The sequence below is a fragment of the Vicia villosa genome, linkage group LG2 (assembly GCF_029867415.1).
Source record: "Vicia villosa cultivar HV-30 ecotype Madison, WI linkage group LG2, Vvil1.0, whole genome shotgun sequence".
Taxonomy (NCBI): domain Eukaryota; kingdom Viridiplantae; phylum Streptophyta; class Magnoliopsida; order Fabales; family Fabaceae; genus Vicia; species Vicia villosa.
Window position 1 is genome coordinate 206,138,385 of NC_081181.1, and position 18,230 is coordinate 206,156,614.

An 18,230-nucleotide genomic window follows, 5' to 3' on the forward strand; every position below is an offset into this window, starting at 1 on the left:
TTTTTATTTGACATATCTCAGAAAATATCATTATTATTGAAGTCACCTTAAGTACAAAAGGAAAATATTTATTTAAAAAATGGATAATGATAAGTTGTTTTAAAGAAATAGACCCAAAATTTAAAGTGCATTTTGAAAAGAAAAAAAGAATTTTTTTTCATGAAAGGATTAGTTTGAGAATATTCTTAGACTTGTGATTAAGTCCAATTTGGCATACTAATTCTTAGACTATATATAAGCATATAAGATTGAACTGACACTCTCTGACTTACCACGTTCCAAAAGCAAAGCGACACAAATCATTACCAATGGCGGCAACATTCTCATCACTCTCCGACGATCTCCGCTCACCGATCTTACCACCTCCGGCAAACAACAAAACGGAAAAGATCTGCATCGACGACATGCTTCAGAAATACTGCGGTGAGTTCGGAAAGTGGCAGTTGAAGCATTTCGTTCTCACTAGTCTCGCTTGGGCGCTGGAAGCTTTTCACACTATGGTTATGATTTTCGCTGATCGGGAACCTGACTGGAAGTGTGTTTCCGGTACGGAGTGCTCCTCCGGTGGAAGTGTTTGCGGTGTGTCACCGGAGTCGTGGGAGTGGATCGGCGGAAAAGCGGCTTCTACGGTGTCGGAATGGAGTTTGGTTTGCGGTGATAAGTTTAAAGTTGGACTTGTTCAGGCGGTTTTCTTCGCCGGCTGTATGATCGGTTAGTTCTTGTTTTTTCTTATTTTCTACATTCTGTTTCATTGTTTGTTTCCGTTTTTTTAGTAAATTTTGACAGCTTAAATTATAAAGTTAGTTCCTAATTTATCTATTATTTTTGTTAATCTTATGATCCATATCTAGAGTTAAACATAATTAGTTGTGAGATGTTATTACCACTCTAGGAAAATTTAATTTATATGTATTGTTTTAATCATTGAAGTAAAGAATTAAAATAAATATTCATGCGATAATGTGTGATTTTGAGTAAAATAAAAAAGAGAGATGCGTGACTGACATGTACTAGTACAGATTTGTTAAACAATATTTAATCTTTACACTAATCCTACTTTTAGTTTTATAGTTTATCTATTCAATTTTCATATTCAATTTTGGAAAGGAGGGTGTGAAAAAATCTCTAGCCGCTACTTAAAAATAATTAAAATTATAATAAAATTTGACAAAAATTTATAAAATATGATCTTGATCAATAATATGGGCAAACAAACATGCATATCAACTAGGCGTCTGAAGATAGTTTTTACCTCCACATCTATATCGTGAAATTAAATATTTTAATAAAAATAATTATTTTTTTAACACCAAAATTTATTAAGAATAATAAAATAAAACAATTTTAGAAAATTTCAAATATATATTTCAAATAAATTCATATATATATATATATATATATATATATATATATATATATATATATATATATATATATATATATATATATATATATATATATATATATATATATATATATATATATATATATATTTCAAATAATAATATATATCAAATAATAAAATACAAATCAAACTATCAAAAAATTCATCATATATTTAATATCTCTATTACTTACTTGCCATCATATTTTGTTATTGAAAAAACTTTAAATTTAAATTTAGTCAAAGTAGATTTGTTTCGTCAAACTCAGGAAGAGTTTGAGTGCTAATGCATAAGCAAAGTTTTATCACATTAATATTTATTAAATTATTATATCTATCATAAACTTAAAAATGATCATTTATATATATTTTTAAAAAACAACGTCCTTTTTATGGTTGAAAGTCTTAAGCATTTTGATGCAGGTGGTCCATTAAAATTTACTTTAGTATAGGTACCAGAAGATTAAAAGGACCACATGATCATTCTCATTCCTGTCTATTTGTTGTTTAGCTAGTTCAAATAACTTTTAATACTAATTAATTGTTACACTAAGCTTACCAATTCCGTGGGGTTCTTATTTCTTAATCATCTAGTTGCAAAATTTTAAACTAGTGGATAACAAACAACTTTTGAGACAATAATAAAATTACATAAACCATACTCGCATTTTTTTAATTACTTAAATGATAATATTGATAAAATAAAAATGGTTGCGTAGACGACCCATTGTATAGTTTTATATTTATGTATCCTACTAATATTATTCAAATATAAAATATTAAAAATTCATATATATATATATATATATATATATATATATATATATGAGGAGGGATATATTTACTCCAAGAGTAAGTGTTGAAGAGTTACTCCAAATCTTAACCATTGATTTTCATTAATCTAACGGTTTTAATTGATCATTTTAATTTATTTACTTTTGGAAATATTTCTCTATATAACAAATTAATTAAAACCGTTAGATTAATGATAATCAATGGTTAAGATTTGGAGTAACTTTTCTACACTTACTCCTGGAGTAAATATATCTCTCCTCTCTATATATATATATATATATATATATATATATATATATATATATATATATATATATATATATATATATATATATATATATATATATAATAGGGACAAAATGTAAAATTTTCTTGACAAATGGTTGAAGGTTATAGGTACTTTATAGTGGTGTACAACTTGAGTTTTTGTTGTCTGTCCTTATTTGTAATGTATGCTAGGGACAACTAATTTGTTATTTCTAAGTAAAAATATTAGATATGTAGGAATATTATGTCCAAGAGTGGAGGAATCTTTGTTAGTGGAATTTGGAATCATGCCAATGTAAATATGTCTCACTTTATCAGTTCAATTAAGTGATAAAAACAGGTGTCACACATTGAATTTGCACAACAAAAACATTTGCCTTTTCCTTTTGGTTATTAATGCTATATGCCCTTGTTCATGAATGACTCATTTATTTTTCTACCTAAAAATAGACACAATTAATTTTCGTTTTCATGGTTTACATCAATACAGGTCATATATTACAAACTTGGATTCTCTCTTTTAATTTCTTCTCTCTAATTATCTCCTTCACATTTTTTTCTCTATCTCTCTCTAATATTTTTTCTTTTTTTTTTTTTATCAATTTTTGCTAATATCATTAATTCTATTACACTTGTTTTTGTTGAAGGAGAAAAAAAGAGGGAAGGAGATGATTCATGATCTATATATTACGGACTATATATACGAATTTAAAATATAATTTTTTATTTTTTAAAATTAAGTTTTGGGATAAGATGCAAAAATAAAATTTATTGATTATGAAAATGATTTCAAACAAGATATATTTTCAGAACAACAGAATTAAATAAAATAAGATGTTAAAAGAGTAATAAGAAATATGGTAGTATTGCATTTGCTGAATAATCATGACATAAAAATAACATGATTTTGATTGATGTTGTAATTTCAGGAGCTGGAGTATTTGGCCACCTTTCAGACTCATCTCTAGGAAGAAAAGGTTCTCTCACTGTGGTTTGTGCTCTAAATGCCATATTTGGCTGCTTAACTGCATTCTCCCCTAACTATTGGATCTATGTCCTCCTCCGCCTCCTCACTGGCTTCAGCACCGGCGGGGTTGGTCTCTGCGCCTTCGTCCTCGCCACCGAACCCATTGGCCCATCAAAACGCGGCACAGCCGGAATGTCCACCTTCTATTTCTTCTCCGGAGGCATTGCAATTCTCTCCGGCATCGCCTACGCCTTCCAAACATGGCGCACACTCTATATCGTCTCCTCCATTCCTTCCCTCCTCTACATTATCCTCGTCCTTCCCTTCATCACAGAGTCACCGAGATGGTACCTCGTTCGAGGAAGAATAAACGAAGCTACTAATCTCATGTCCACCATTGCTTCTTACAACGGAAAACACCTTCCGGATGAAGTAGTCCTCGCACTTGACGAAGAAGTATCAGAATCAAAAAAATCATCAAATGATCTTGAATATTCTTCGGATCACAATCTCATTAGTTACAAGGAAATGAAAAACAAGGATGCACAAGTTGGATCCATCGTTGATGTGATTCGTAACCGAACGACACGTATTAGGTTAATTCTAGCAATAGCTCTTAACTTCTTAGCATCAGTGGTGTACTATGGTCTTAGCCTAAACGTTGCAAACCTCGAAACAAACCTCTACATAAACGTGATTCTGAATTCGGTCGCGGAGATGCCAGCATTTACAATAACAGCGGTGTTGTTGGATCGATTCGGGAGAAAGCCATTAACAATAGGGACAATGTGGTTCAGTGGATTCTTTTGTTTGTTGGGGAGTTTGATGAGTAATATTGGGGTGTGGAAAATAATTAAAATGGTGTGTGGTGTTCTGGGAATATTTGGAATGGCTGGGACTTATAACTTGTTGTTTATTTACACGGCGGAGTTGTTTCCTACGGTGGTGAGGAACGCGGCACTAGGAACTGCAACGCAGGCGGCGCAAATGGGGGCGATTTTGGCACCTTTAGTGGTGGTTTTGGGTAGTTGGTTGCCGTTTGGAGTGTTTGCAGCATGTGGGATTTTAGGTGGGATGTTTGCATTTTATCTGCCGGAGACACTAAATATGCCTCTTTATGATACATTCAATGGATTGGAGGCTGGACTTACATGATGCTATTGCTAGCTAGCTCTTTGTCCTTACGGTTCTTTACTGATTGAAATGGTGAGATGAGTTAAAGAAAAATGACGCAAGTGGATTGAGTTAAACATTGAATTGCCAATTACTCTCCCATTTCTAAATATTAAGACTCTTTGTAAATTTCAATCTTATTAATAACAGAAGATAACATACTTAATATATTTTTTGTGTAAGTATTAACTAAGTGCACTTTAGATATAAATCGAGTATTGAAGAAATATCAAGTTTTAAATTAACTAGAGATAGAATTTGAAATTGTTTATAGAGTGACACGACTTATCTAACAATTCGGTTTTAGAGACGTGTCTTAGATAAAATTCTAATTTTAATATGATATTAATTAATATCATATTAAAATTAGAATTTTATCTAAGACACGTCTCTAAAACCGAATTGTTAGATAAGTCGTGTCACTCTATAAATCGTGTCACTTTATAAAGTCTATCAATCAAATTATAAACCACATTTTATTTATGTACACGCATCAAATCATATTTAATAATAATGGATTTTTAGTTTCTTCACGAAGGGTTCATTAGTGCATAACTTACAAGAGCATTAATTCAACTCTAATAATTAATGACATAATTTATTTTGTTATAATCTCAAAATGTTTGTTGAGTCATGAAAGTTTTCCTAATCTTTGGTGAGTTATGGGAATTCGATTCATTTAACTTTTGTTTGGACATTTGGAGGACAAAGAAAGAGAGAATTTTTTTTTTAATAAGCAAATTAGATTAATAAAAGTGTATAAGAAATACTCAAACGAAGTCCACAATTACAAAAGAGTCAATGCACCTTAAAAAAATGGTTAAATAAGTTTTTGGTTCCTATAAATATTGCAGTTTTATTTTTAGTCTCTCCTGAATTTTGACAACGATTTTAGCTGGTTTTGACAATTTTTTTTTTATAAAAATCCTTGCCTAAAGACAGAGAGAAACTTAAAACGAATACTGGAATATTTATAGAGACCAAAATCTTATTTAACCATTTAAAAAATATAAAGGATTTTTATACCAATCATATAAATTAACAAAAAGATTTACTCTTAACCCCTATAGTCAACCAACTCCAAGAGAGCACTTTTATGTGTATAACTATGTCTTTCAAATTGAAAATTTCCTCCTCGAAGAGAATTCCGTTTCTTTTGAGCCATAAGCCCCAACATGTGGTCATTCAAATCACCACTTCCTTATTCTTGCTGATTTTGTCTTTCAGTTTATCAAAGAAGCTCATCAACCAATGAAAGCATAATCCTCGGTCAATAAAGAAGGCAAATAATATTAGGTTTAAAATGTTTCCAACTATCAATGTAACCCTTGAAGACTTAATTTTGGACACGGAGGAGAGAAGGAAAACCATGGCCAACAATACCCTTTCAAGCAAGACAAACTTCAAAAAGATTTAAGAAAAGGTATCAAGAAGGCAAACCCGCTTTCCCTGGTATTCATACTATTATTAAAATACTCGCACGAAGCCCCAAGTACAAGGATGGAGTTGCGAAGGGGGAATATGAAGATGATCCATATCCTCCTTCTCGAAATGGGTTTGTGGGAGACGAACCGCTAAGTCTTGAAAAATACATGCATATAAGAGGATAAAACACCCCTCAAACTTGTAAGAAAAACCTTTTTTTCCAGATGAAACCGACGGGATTTCTCAATCAGAAGAAACCCTTATTTCTAAATGATCAAACAAAATTTACTTTCCTAGAACGGAAGCAGACTCATGGACTAAATACGACGGTTCAACCCAAGAGTAATCTTCTACTTCGATCTCCTCCATATAAACTAATAAGACCAGTGAAATTGGAAGATTTGGAGGATAAGGCAAAGCGATACGGAGAAAGTATACAAGTATGAAATAAATGTGCCCAAAGAAAATTGAGAAGTAGCACCTAAACACTTGTAAGGAAAGTGACCCGAAGATCAACCAGATCAAACAATTCAAGGGTAACACGCTTCTTGTCCCGTCAATCCCCTTGAATAAAAAAACACTTGAGCGACCTAAGTAGGATAATCCATTCCTAACACATGTATCTGAGGTGATGTGTTGACGACTTAGAGAGATAGCAAACCAGGAACAAGGAAACATTAAATGAGTTGATTACTTCTGCAAAGTATTCTAAACATTTCAAATTCATTATGCGTCTGAGGTACGTCTTCGATATGAGGGACCAATGGTGTTGAAAGACCTCCCGATTCCTAAGTCCACAGTAACTCTAGGAAACGGTTATAGGCCGGTCATATCCCTTTTTGCGTGACCATCACAAGACAGGACCCCGCATCCGAGTCAGATATTTACTAAGCTTCTGGAATATTCTCCTAACCATTGAACCCTCGGAGACCCGGAAGCAGGAGAGCTGTACTCCCAACACATCCAACCGTCCTTCGTATTTCAGACCACGAAGATTAGTTATTCCGCTCTCCTATATATGCAGATGGTGACATTTCAAATAACAAGTTTCAAATCAATTTTGTCTAGTCTCTCATCATTCACATATTAATTTAAATGTCAGAGTGTTAACTTTATAGGTATTCTTGTTTCGTCGCATTGGAAGCTCTCCTCCACCGTAACTTCTACGTTTCTACATATTTCCGACGGAAGAGTACCCATGCACCATATGTATATATAAACTAATATATTTATAGTATGGTTGTATGGATCAATTTTATTAATTTATTTACATTAATCATTTTGACATATAATTAGAACAATAGGTGAAATAATTTAATTCAAATCAATAGTTTTAATTTCAAATACTGAAATATGTTTATTTATAATTACGAATATTTTATTTACATTTTATTATTCTGATGTCGAATGTTTATTATAGTTCACCAACTTATCATATTTTACTTACAAATCAGAGATAAATCGATGCACACTTTTAGGTGTTTTTGCTGTGATGTTCTTAACTTCAAATATATATTTCTTGTAGTTTATAATAAACTTTGATAAAATAATAGATTTAAGAACATCATGTCAGTTATAAATATTTTCAGTATAAAATAACATAAAAAGAATGGTATTTTCTTTCATTAATTAACTTATGTCAAAAATATTTTCATGGGTTACAATATTACAATATTATATTTGGTATAATTGGAGACTAGCAATTTATGTCGGCTTTATAAATTTCAGAGAATAAAATCACTTGTGTTTTTCAAAGAACTAGTGGACAATAACAATTATTGAGGCAATAATTTATCTTGTTGCAAAATTATTCAAGAGCTAGTCTTCAATTTATGTTTGATAACAGATGTTTCTGAAACCCTAAGCGCTAAAAAGTCTAAAATGCCGGAAAGAAAAAGAACCACACCATCGTGAAATTTTTTCCTTTCATACAACTTTTTTCCCTAAATTTTCACAATACACTCTTTTACATTTTTTTTTTTTTGGTTTGTACTCTTTTCCACTTTATTATACTTATTTAATCAAGTATCAAGTATATACCTTAGAGACACCAATTGCTTTGACTAGCCCTTAGAGAAATAAAATTAGTTTGAAAAAGTGGTAATTTAAAAAGTATTGGAAAAAAATGATGTAAAGTAGAAAAAACGGGGGGAAAGTGTATTAATGCAGCAAAATTTTCCATCATCATACTTTTTTTTTGTCCTCTTGCTAGTTCTAATAACTTTTGTAAATTTATTTTAAGTTTACCAAAAATCTAGTTGCAAAATTTAAAAGAACTAGTGGACCACAACAAACAACTATTGAGGCAATAATAATAAAATTACATAAACCATACACGCAGTCTTTTTATTACTTAAATAATAAGACTAAGAGAAAACAGTTACGTAGGCGATCCATTGTGTATTTTTATATTTATGCATCTCTATCCTAAAAACCTGTGTGTCGATCTGTAGACAACGAATATTTTTAAAATATAAAATACTACAAAGTCATATATAATATCTAGGCTAAAATTCATATATAATAGAAAGAAAAAAAAAAGATTATCTTTAAAGAAAAAAAGGAAGATTTTGTTTTTAGCTTAGCACATATATCTTGTGTAGATCTATCCCATAAAAATTCGAAAAAGACAAAGTGGACGAGGCGGACATAGTTGAAGATACAAATTTAAAATTTTAATCCTTCCCGCAAAAAGCGAGGGTAAGACGGGGCAGATTTGCTGGCACTGCACATTTTAAGTCTAAAAATACAAAGGAAATGTTTTTTTCCACCTTTATAGGGTGCGTCCTTGTTATCTCAGATTTTTCGACACAAGGCTTTAGAGTTTGGAGATTAGAATCGTTTCTTAGAAATAAGTCGATCTTGAAATTGAAATGGTCAGTCTCGACCATTTTCATGATTCGTCCCGTCGAAAGACAAAATGATTTTGGTCGAATTCCTGGTATCATAAAGACCAAAAGATATGTGTTTGGACTTAGACAAAAATTTGATGTTTTCAAGTGGAAAATAATTACATATAGTCGAACAAAGCTAGAATTGGATAAGATCAGGTGGTTATTCGAAAATACGTGTAAAGTTTGCAGAGATCAGTTTGCATGGTTTTGGAAACGTGACGAAATTTGCTAAGTCGACCGTTGTGGACGGTTATATTATGACTAGTATTTAGGCAATGTTTGTTTATGTCTTTAGGGTCCGCAATTTGACACAAACTTTAGAAACAAAAAGTATGAGTGTTAGGAGAAACAAGTGATCTACAATGTGTGTTTGCATTCCATTTTATAACTTAAGTTCTTTATGTTTTTCGTCATTTATTGCATTCAAGTTACTTTATTGCATTTAAAGGGTTTTTTTATTACATTTTTATAGTTTTTGAATTAAATATAAAAAAATTTCAAACTTACAAACTTTTGCACAATATGTTCGAGATCTTTTCGAGTTTAATCCCTTAAGTAAATTGAAATTTGTCTTTGTTTACCAAATTTCCAAGTAAACAAATTGGCACACCCGGTGGGACCCTTTGTGCGAAAAGTTTTAGTTTTTCTTTTTAAAATCTGCATATAAGTTCTCCATTCATGAAACTTCTGAATCTTAGTGTGCATGAAATTGAGGAATGGTAGGATTTTCAAATATTACCCTAGTAGAACAAAAAGAAAATACACTAGAATGGTGAATCCAAGAAACAACGAGAATGGAGAACAACCTTCTAATACTACAGGGGAAGGCACAGTCACTGCGAGTTTGACTAAAGCAATTGCCTTCAAAGCCAACACGAAGACCACACCGTCAATTACACAAAATGGGGCGATATTCTCCCCCATCAACAATGTAACACCCTTCTAAACCCCGCGGAAATTAATAAAATAATTCAGAGTAAAACATGAAAACAAGGGTGCCACAATTCCAATTAAAACGAATTTATCATAACTTCATTATCATGCTTTCACTAAGGAACAATTCATCATAATACATAAACATCTCATGTTAACACAGCGGAAAATTCATCATACGGATAAGCATAACATCATCTATGCAATATCCCACAGAATTAATACAATAACAACACGATAGAGTATCATCATAAACTCTAAGCTAGCGTTCCCCCAGTGTTACAATATCAGAGCATGACACATGACGCTACACTAATACACTGACTTATGAGCTAATCCTCACCAAGTCGAAAGCAGCTATCCTCAATCTGAAAATGTCAACAGTAAGGGTGAGTCTCATCACAGTTAACAAATGTTATTGCATCTTAAATAACAACACATCATAGTTATATCATTCACCCAATTTCATCATATTCAGATTATCAGGAACGTCCATCATTTACACAAATGCCAACAGAACACATCTTTCAAACAGACAATCATACTCAACATTAATTCAATAAAACACGCAACCAACACATCATCAATATTTATAACACTGGAATACTTCCAATCATGTTATAAAAGTATGCATATGTATGAACTGACACTATGCATGTGGTACCAACCTCATCAAATGGGAATAACCCATGACCGATCCAACATCATCAAGATACGGCCCTGCCAGCAAAAATTCCACACAATGGGAATCATGCCCTTCACTGATCCAACACACCCTTATGGATACTGTAACACCCCGATATCCGCTGCACGCATCAACCGTGTCGGCCAACCGAGCATGTTACCGGCTTAATCAATAATCCCCCTAGGTCCGCTTATCGGCTGCCCAGGAAATATTGTTTTTGCCTCCCGCAGGAATCGAACCATGTACCTAGGGGTTAAGTACATATTCATAGCAATTCCTGCTACCAATTGAGCTAGTAGCTCAATTGGTAGCAGGAATTGCTATGAATATGTACTTGACCCCTAGGTACATGGTTCGATTCCTGCGGGAGGCAAAAACAATATTTTCTAGGCAGCCGATAAGCGGACCTAGGGGGGATTATTGATTAAGCTGGTGACATGCTTGGTAGGCCGGAAGCCCCGCGGGGTAAGCGGAAATCCAGGGTGTTACAGATACAGTATCATCAATGAACATGAATGAATGCAAACATACATGAACATACTTATACCATCGTCAAGTCTAATGAGTAACATCGTCAAATACTCATTTCATCATCAACATCATCATCATCATCAAAGTATGTTTATATACATTAGCATCATTCAAATACAATCAATTATCATCATCATCATTAAAGAACATACATGTGTCCACATCAATCATCATCATCAATAAGAAGAACACACATGTATCCACATCATTCCACAACAATCAATCATCATCATATAATTCTCAACAAATCATCACATCATAATGTTTTTAAAAACAACATCTTATATTGTCACATTTCATCATATATGTCAACAATACATCATCCAATTAAACAAATCATCACATGATTAATATTTCAACATAGCATCTATTTAACACATCTCATCACATATATGTACAATACATCATTCACCAAGAAATAAAAATCATATTTAAAAATATTTGGATTCACACCTCATTCCATCATTTAAACACGTAGACCATCTCGTAAGATTCATCGTGCTCGAAACGACACTAAAAACATACCTACGGTTCGAAAGTTACACATCATTTAACTTTTCCAAGAAAACAACCATCGCTACAGCACGCGGCGCAACCAAGGTTCGCGGCGCGACCTGAACCACACAAACGAGTTCGTGGCGCAACATATGCTCGCGGCGCGAAACGATAAAATAAGTACGCCTTCGCGGCGCCAACACTGGGACGCGGCGCGAACTGGCGATTTCACAAACTTTCGGGTCTACGTCAGATCCTGCGATCTCGCCCAATTTGAGTCCAAAACTAACTCCAAACATCATATACAGGCAGTTAATCATCAATTGCATCATTATTCATCATCACACATCAAAACAACACATAAATCAATCAATAATCCATGCAATTTTCATCAATTCATAACCTCCCCAAACCTAACATATAATCCAATTGACTCAACAACATCCCTAATCAATATTATTAACTAAGAACACGATAATAGATGATAACCAGAGAGTCCCCCCCTTACCTTAGCCAAAGATTCTTGATTGGTTCTTTTCCTCTTTGTTCCTCTTCACGTACCAGCTTTCCAATCTCTCATCTCCTCTGCTCTGCTTTTCACGTTCCTTTTTCCTTTCTCCCAATTTTCCTTATTGTTTATGAAAAATAAAATTTTAATTAGTAAAGGGCTTTACTAACATAGCACCCCCTCTTTACTAACACCACACTTGGCCCAATAGCCCATCTCATAATTCTTTCCAAATAATTCCACAAAATACCGAATAATTCCAAATAATAATTTAATTTCCGATTAAATTAAAATTAGAAAATATGGGGCGTTACAACTCTCCCCCACTAAAAGAGTTTTCGTCCTCGAAAACATACCTCAAGTAACCAGCTCGTATAAGAGTCCTTCACCTGACTCTCCAGCTCTCAATTAACATTACCATCTGACATAACCAACAGGAAACATGTTTCATACATTCAAATCCCAGTTCTTACGTTGCATTTGACCATCCAAAAGGATACCACTCGCTATATCTCCAAAAGGTTAACAACAATAGAACATTGAGGTACAACCTATATAATACGCTTAACAACTGAGTAATACAATTACACAATCCATAGTGTGATCACACTGATCAACACTGTAGGGATGCATACCATCTACCGAACTTATCATCCTCAGACACACTTTTCCATTTGAGTGATAAGGTAATACTTACACTTTTCACCAACCACTTCCTTCAAGAAACTCCATACTCATATTCCTATACCATTGAATTCCAATTATCTGACTCCTCTTAAGTCACACTAGCAATTATCCAACACGTGACATTCCGCTTTTTCCGCACTACTCTGAGTACTCATCACAATCATCTATACCAAATAGATTTCTGAGTTTCACCCGATTCCGACTCTCTTTACTCATTCGTCCAAGAATCATTCCTCATCATTCATGGTACTAATCTTCCACTTAGCAATCCTTACTCGCATCCAATGAAAACCAATTCCTGATTTACTTCCTCTATTTAAACATCCTAACCATCAGAACAAGTACACACAAGTAATTATAGTCACACTCATTAGCATCAATATACCATTGCTTACAAAATAGCCCAACTGAGTCCCACTCTCTTTTAAGAATTAAATCCACTTCGTCCTTCATAGAGTGTAATTACTCATTATATCTGGAATCTACAATATCACCTTAATAACAACACAAAATTATTACAGCATCATATAGTATCAATTCTTCGTTTTAATTTCGCCGAATACATACTCCTTAACTACGTACAACCGTAATAACATATTCATCATCTCGGCAATTACTCAAAAGAGTTATAATTCTTCGACACGACATCCTTACATCCATTGGATTCTAAATCCAACATATAGATCAACACATATTCTCTATGTAAGCTCCTGACATATTAATTCCTCACTTCCCACGAGTAGTACTCATAACACTACTCCACATCACACTTTCGCTGTGCGACTCTGATTACCCGTCTTAAGTCATTTGTCCATCATGTTGCACTCTTTCATATTCACCTCTTCATAAATTCACACAACATAGTGAGTGATTATTCCCACGGCTTCGCATTCATCACATCTTATACCATTAAGGTAACAAAACAAGCTCATCTCATCTATATGATTCCATCTACTACCAACAAGATATTTAGGGTGATCAAGTCCTAAATTTGTCAATAGATAGTTGAAAATCATATCTAAGCATAAACCGTCGTTACTACATAATAGTGTCCACTTCTGAGTTTGCACCCAAACTCATTAACATCATCATAGTTCAATAATCCACTACGGTGTCCTTCTTCTAGAATATTCTTCCAAAGCTCAAAACATCAGAAACACAAATCCAATCACTCAACCTCATTATATTATTCCCGTCGATTCTGAATTCACCGCCTTTACCTTGGTAATTCAAAGTCAACCTATCGATCAACTCAGCATCATCTTTCTGACCTTCTCTAATCTCGTCAAGAATACCACTAGTCAGCCTTAGCATACCCAAACTAACACTATTAGGATCACCTTCACATACCAACTCAAGTCTCTAAATTGTCCAATTAAATCTAACTCCTTCACCATTAGCACCGACATATTTAAAGACTTCCTACGCAACACAATAGCTCAACATTTTTCTTACCATGATGGTAATTCAAACCAAAATCTTAATCCTAACAAAAATATACTCTAACCATCTCTGCTGCCTCATATTAAGCCCCTTTCTGACCAAAGAGGTACTTCAACTCTTATGATCACTAAACACTTCGAATCCTGAACCATACAACAAACTTGCAAGACCAAGACCACATTCATAACTCGTGGTTTTAATCCAAATTCCATGACATCCTTCACGTCCAAATATCATTCCACTCGGAATCTCAACGAAGTCTTCCTCACATCAATAGGTGTCAGAAATCCTCTAAAATTCTTCTTTTATACTTATCGTTACTTTTCCATCACAAATACGATTCCAAGAGTTCTAAAGTTTATCCCATCTTTACTAGTAATTCACTTCTCACTAAAATCCATCAGCCCTCAAACCATCTTTATTACCGAACATCTCATCAACAACATGTTCCACTCAATTTTGTTTCAAACAATCACGGTAGTAGGCATTCCTATTCAACAAGTTTCACGCTTCCTTAACCGACTTCACAATATCTCCTTATAGGATCAATCTACTGTATTTATAACTCTCCCATAAGGTAGAACATAATCTCTCCTCTTCGTAAGTTCAAACGACACGTCAATCTGACACTCGGAATCCAAGATATGAATTTTCCATCGTTATCCGAAATGCAACATCGACATCATGCAGCGACGCTCTATACGGTATTCCCAAAACTCTTCAAATGGTACATCCAATTCTTAAAATTACTTCTCAACAAACCTTCTAATTATTCCTTCAATCCGTTCAACACTGACACTGACATCCCGTGCAGTACCAATAAACAAGTCTAGTTATAAGAACAAGAGTAACCGTAACTTCACCTCTTTCCGACGTCATTCTATCGCAATTAAATACATTACAGCTTCTGCAACTATTTTTATAACAAAGTTCATCTCGTTAGCTTTCCGACGCTTCAAACGGAACTCAATTCGGATGTCCAGAACTCGAGTTATGAATTTTCGAAGTTCTGCAGCTATTCAGCAATTTTCCTGCGTTTTGCTTAAGAAAATCTCACTCGAAAACTCATTCTCTTCAACTCGATCACATTCCAAACATTCTTATAACTTAAGCGACACATTCCCCCGCCAAAGTCCGCTTTCTGAAATATCATGACAGCAATCCTCTTTACAACTTACACTGAACCTCTTCCGAGACGCAAGGCTACTCAACTGACAACTTCACAATCCACTAGTAGAGTTGATACATTGCAACTTTCTAATTTCCCTCTCCTACAAATAATCATCAATTGCATATAATCATCCTCCTTCCAGATGCTCCAACTCAATTACTAGTCAAATCTTAATTCCAAGTCACCTTCAATTCGGAAAACAACAAACTCCAACAACGCTTGCACTGTTACCAACAATAGCCTACTGAATCAATCATCTTACAACTGAAACATAACCGAGAAGCAAAGCTTCTCCCACACTTGTTTCAATCTAACACCTGCAACAAAACAAACAAGTACCGACAGTGATTCACTCACATGTCGTGTACCAAGGGATAAAACACCAACAGTATACAACTGTCGCGCAACTCAACTGACTCGACAATTGACCGGAAGGACGACCTGCTCTGATACCACTATTGTAACACCCTTCTAAACCCCGCGGAAATTAATAAAATAATTCAGAGTAAAACATGAAAACAAGGGTGCCACAATTCCAATTAAAACAAATTTATCATAACTTCATTGTCATGCTTTCACTAAGGAACAATTCATCATAATACATAAACATCTCATGTTAACACAGCGGAAAATTCATCATACGGATAAGCATAACATCATCTATGCAATATCCCACAGAATTAATACAATAACAACACGATAGAGTATCATCATAAACTCTAAGCTAGCGTTCCCCAGTGTTACAATATCAGAGCATGACACATGACGCTACACTAATACACTGACTTATGAGCTAATCCTCACCAAGTCGAAAGCAGCTATCCTCAATCTGAAAATGTCAACAGTAAGGGTGAGTCTCATCACAGTTAACAAATGTTATTGCATCTTAAATAACAACACATCATAGTTATATCATTCACCCAATTTCATCATATTCAGATTATCAGGAACGTCCATCATTTACACAAATGCCAACAGAACACATCTTTCAAACAGACAATCATACTCAACATTAATTCAACAAAACACGCAACCAACACATCATCAATATTTATAACACTGGAATACTTCCAATCATGTTATAAAAGTATGCATATGTATGAACTGACACTATGCATGTGGTACCAACCTCATCAAATGGGAATAACCCATGACCGATCCAACATCATCAAGATACGGCCCTGCCAGCACAGATTCCACACAATGGGAATCATGCCCTTCACTGATCTAACACACCCTTATGGATACAGTATCATCAATGAACATGAATGAATGCAAACATACATGAACATACTTATACCATCGTCAAGTCTAATGAGTAACATCGTCAAATACTCATTTCATCATCATCATCAACATCATCATCATCATCATCATCATCATCATCATCATCATCAAAGTATGTTTATATACATTAGCATCATTCAAATACAATCAATCATCATCATCATCATTAAAGAACATACATGTGTCCACATCAATCATCATCACCAATAAGAAGAACACACATGTATCCACATCATTCCACAACAATCAATCATCATCATATAATTCTCAACAAATCATCACATCATAATGTTTTTCAAAACAACATCTTATATTGTCACATTTCATCATATATGTCAACAATACATCATCCAATTAAACAAATCGTCACATGATTAATATTTCAACATAGCATGTATTTAACACATCTCATCACATATATGTACAATACATCATTCACCAAGAAATAAAAATCATATTTAAAAATATTTGGATTCACACCTCATTCCATCATTTAAACACGTAGACCATCTCGAAAGATTCATCGTGCTCGAAACGACACTAAAAACAGACCTACGGTTCGAAAGTTACACATCATTTAACTTTTCCAAGAAAACAACCATCGCTACAGCACGCGGCGCAACCAAGGTTCGCGGCGCGACCTGAACCACACAAATGAATCCGCGGCGCAACATATGCACGCGGCGCGAAACGAGAAAATAAGTACGCCTTCGCGGCGCCAACACTGGGACGCGGCGCGAACTGGCGATTTCACAGACTTTCGGGTCTGCGTCAGATCCTGCGATCTCGCCCAATTTGAGTCCAAAACTAACTCCAAACATCATATACAAGCAGTTAATCATCAATTGCATCATTATTCATCATCACACATCAAAACAACACATAAATCAATCAATAATCCATGCAATTTTCATCAATTCATAACCTCCCCAAACCTAACATATAATCCAATTGACTCAACGACATCCCTAATCAATATTATTAACTAAGAACACGATAATAGATGATAACCAGAGAGTCCCCCCTTACCTTAGCAAAAGATTCTTGATTGGTTCTTTTCCTCTTTGCTCCTCTTCACGTATCAGCTTTCCAATCTCTCATCTCCTCTGCTCTGCTTTTCACGTTCCTTTTTCCTTTCTCCCGATTTTCCATATTGTTTATGAAAAATAACATTTTAATTAGTAAAGGGCTTTACTAACATAGCACCCCCTCCTTACTAACACCACACTTGGCCCAATAGCCCATCTCATAATTCTTTCCAAATAATTCCACAAAATACCGAATAATTCTAAATAATAATTTAATTTCCGATTAAATTAAAATTAGAAAATATAGGGTGTTACAACTCTCCCCAACTAAAAGAGTTTTCGTCCCCGAAAACATACCTCAAGTAACCAGCTCGTATAAGAGTCCTTCACCTGACTCTCCAGCTCTCAATTAACATTACCATCAGTCAATCCTCAAAAATCCATCTGACATAACCAACAGGAAACATGTTTCATACATTCAAATCCCAGTTCTTACGTCGCATTTGACCATCCAAAAGGATACCACTCGCTATATCTCCAAAAGGTTAACAACAATA

The 18,230-nt window shown here is 34.1% G+C and overlaps 1 protein-coding gene across 1 annotated transcript; it reads left to right on the top strand.

The window, feature by feature from the left end:
* The first annotated feature begins 211 nt into the window (after positions 1-211).
* LOC131653694 (organic cation/carnitine transporter 4-like) lies at positions 212-4,767 on the top strand. Its single transcript, XM_058923955.1, has 2 exons — positions 212-711; positions 3,376-4,767. Exons 1-2 carry the CDS (start codon positions 309-311, stop codon positions 4,566-4,568), a joined length of 1,596 nt encoding a protein of 531 aa, XP_058779938.1. The 5' UTR covers positions 212-308; the 3' UTR covers positions 4,569-4,767.
* The last annotated feature ends 13,463 nt before the right edge of the window (positions 4,768-18,230 follow it).

Coding starts and splice junctions, on each gene's coding strand:
- LOC131653694 (XM_058923955.1), top strand. CDS start 309: ATGGCGGCAACATTCTCATCACTCTCCGACGATCTCCGCTCACCGATC. Junction 712..3,375: donor CTTCGCCGGCTGTATGATCG/GTTAGTTCTTGT, acceptor TTGTAATTTCAG/GAGCTGGAGTATTTGGCCAC.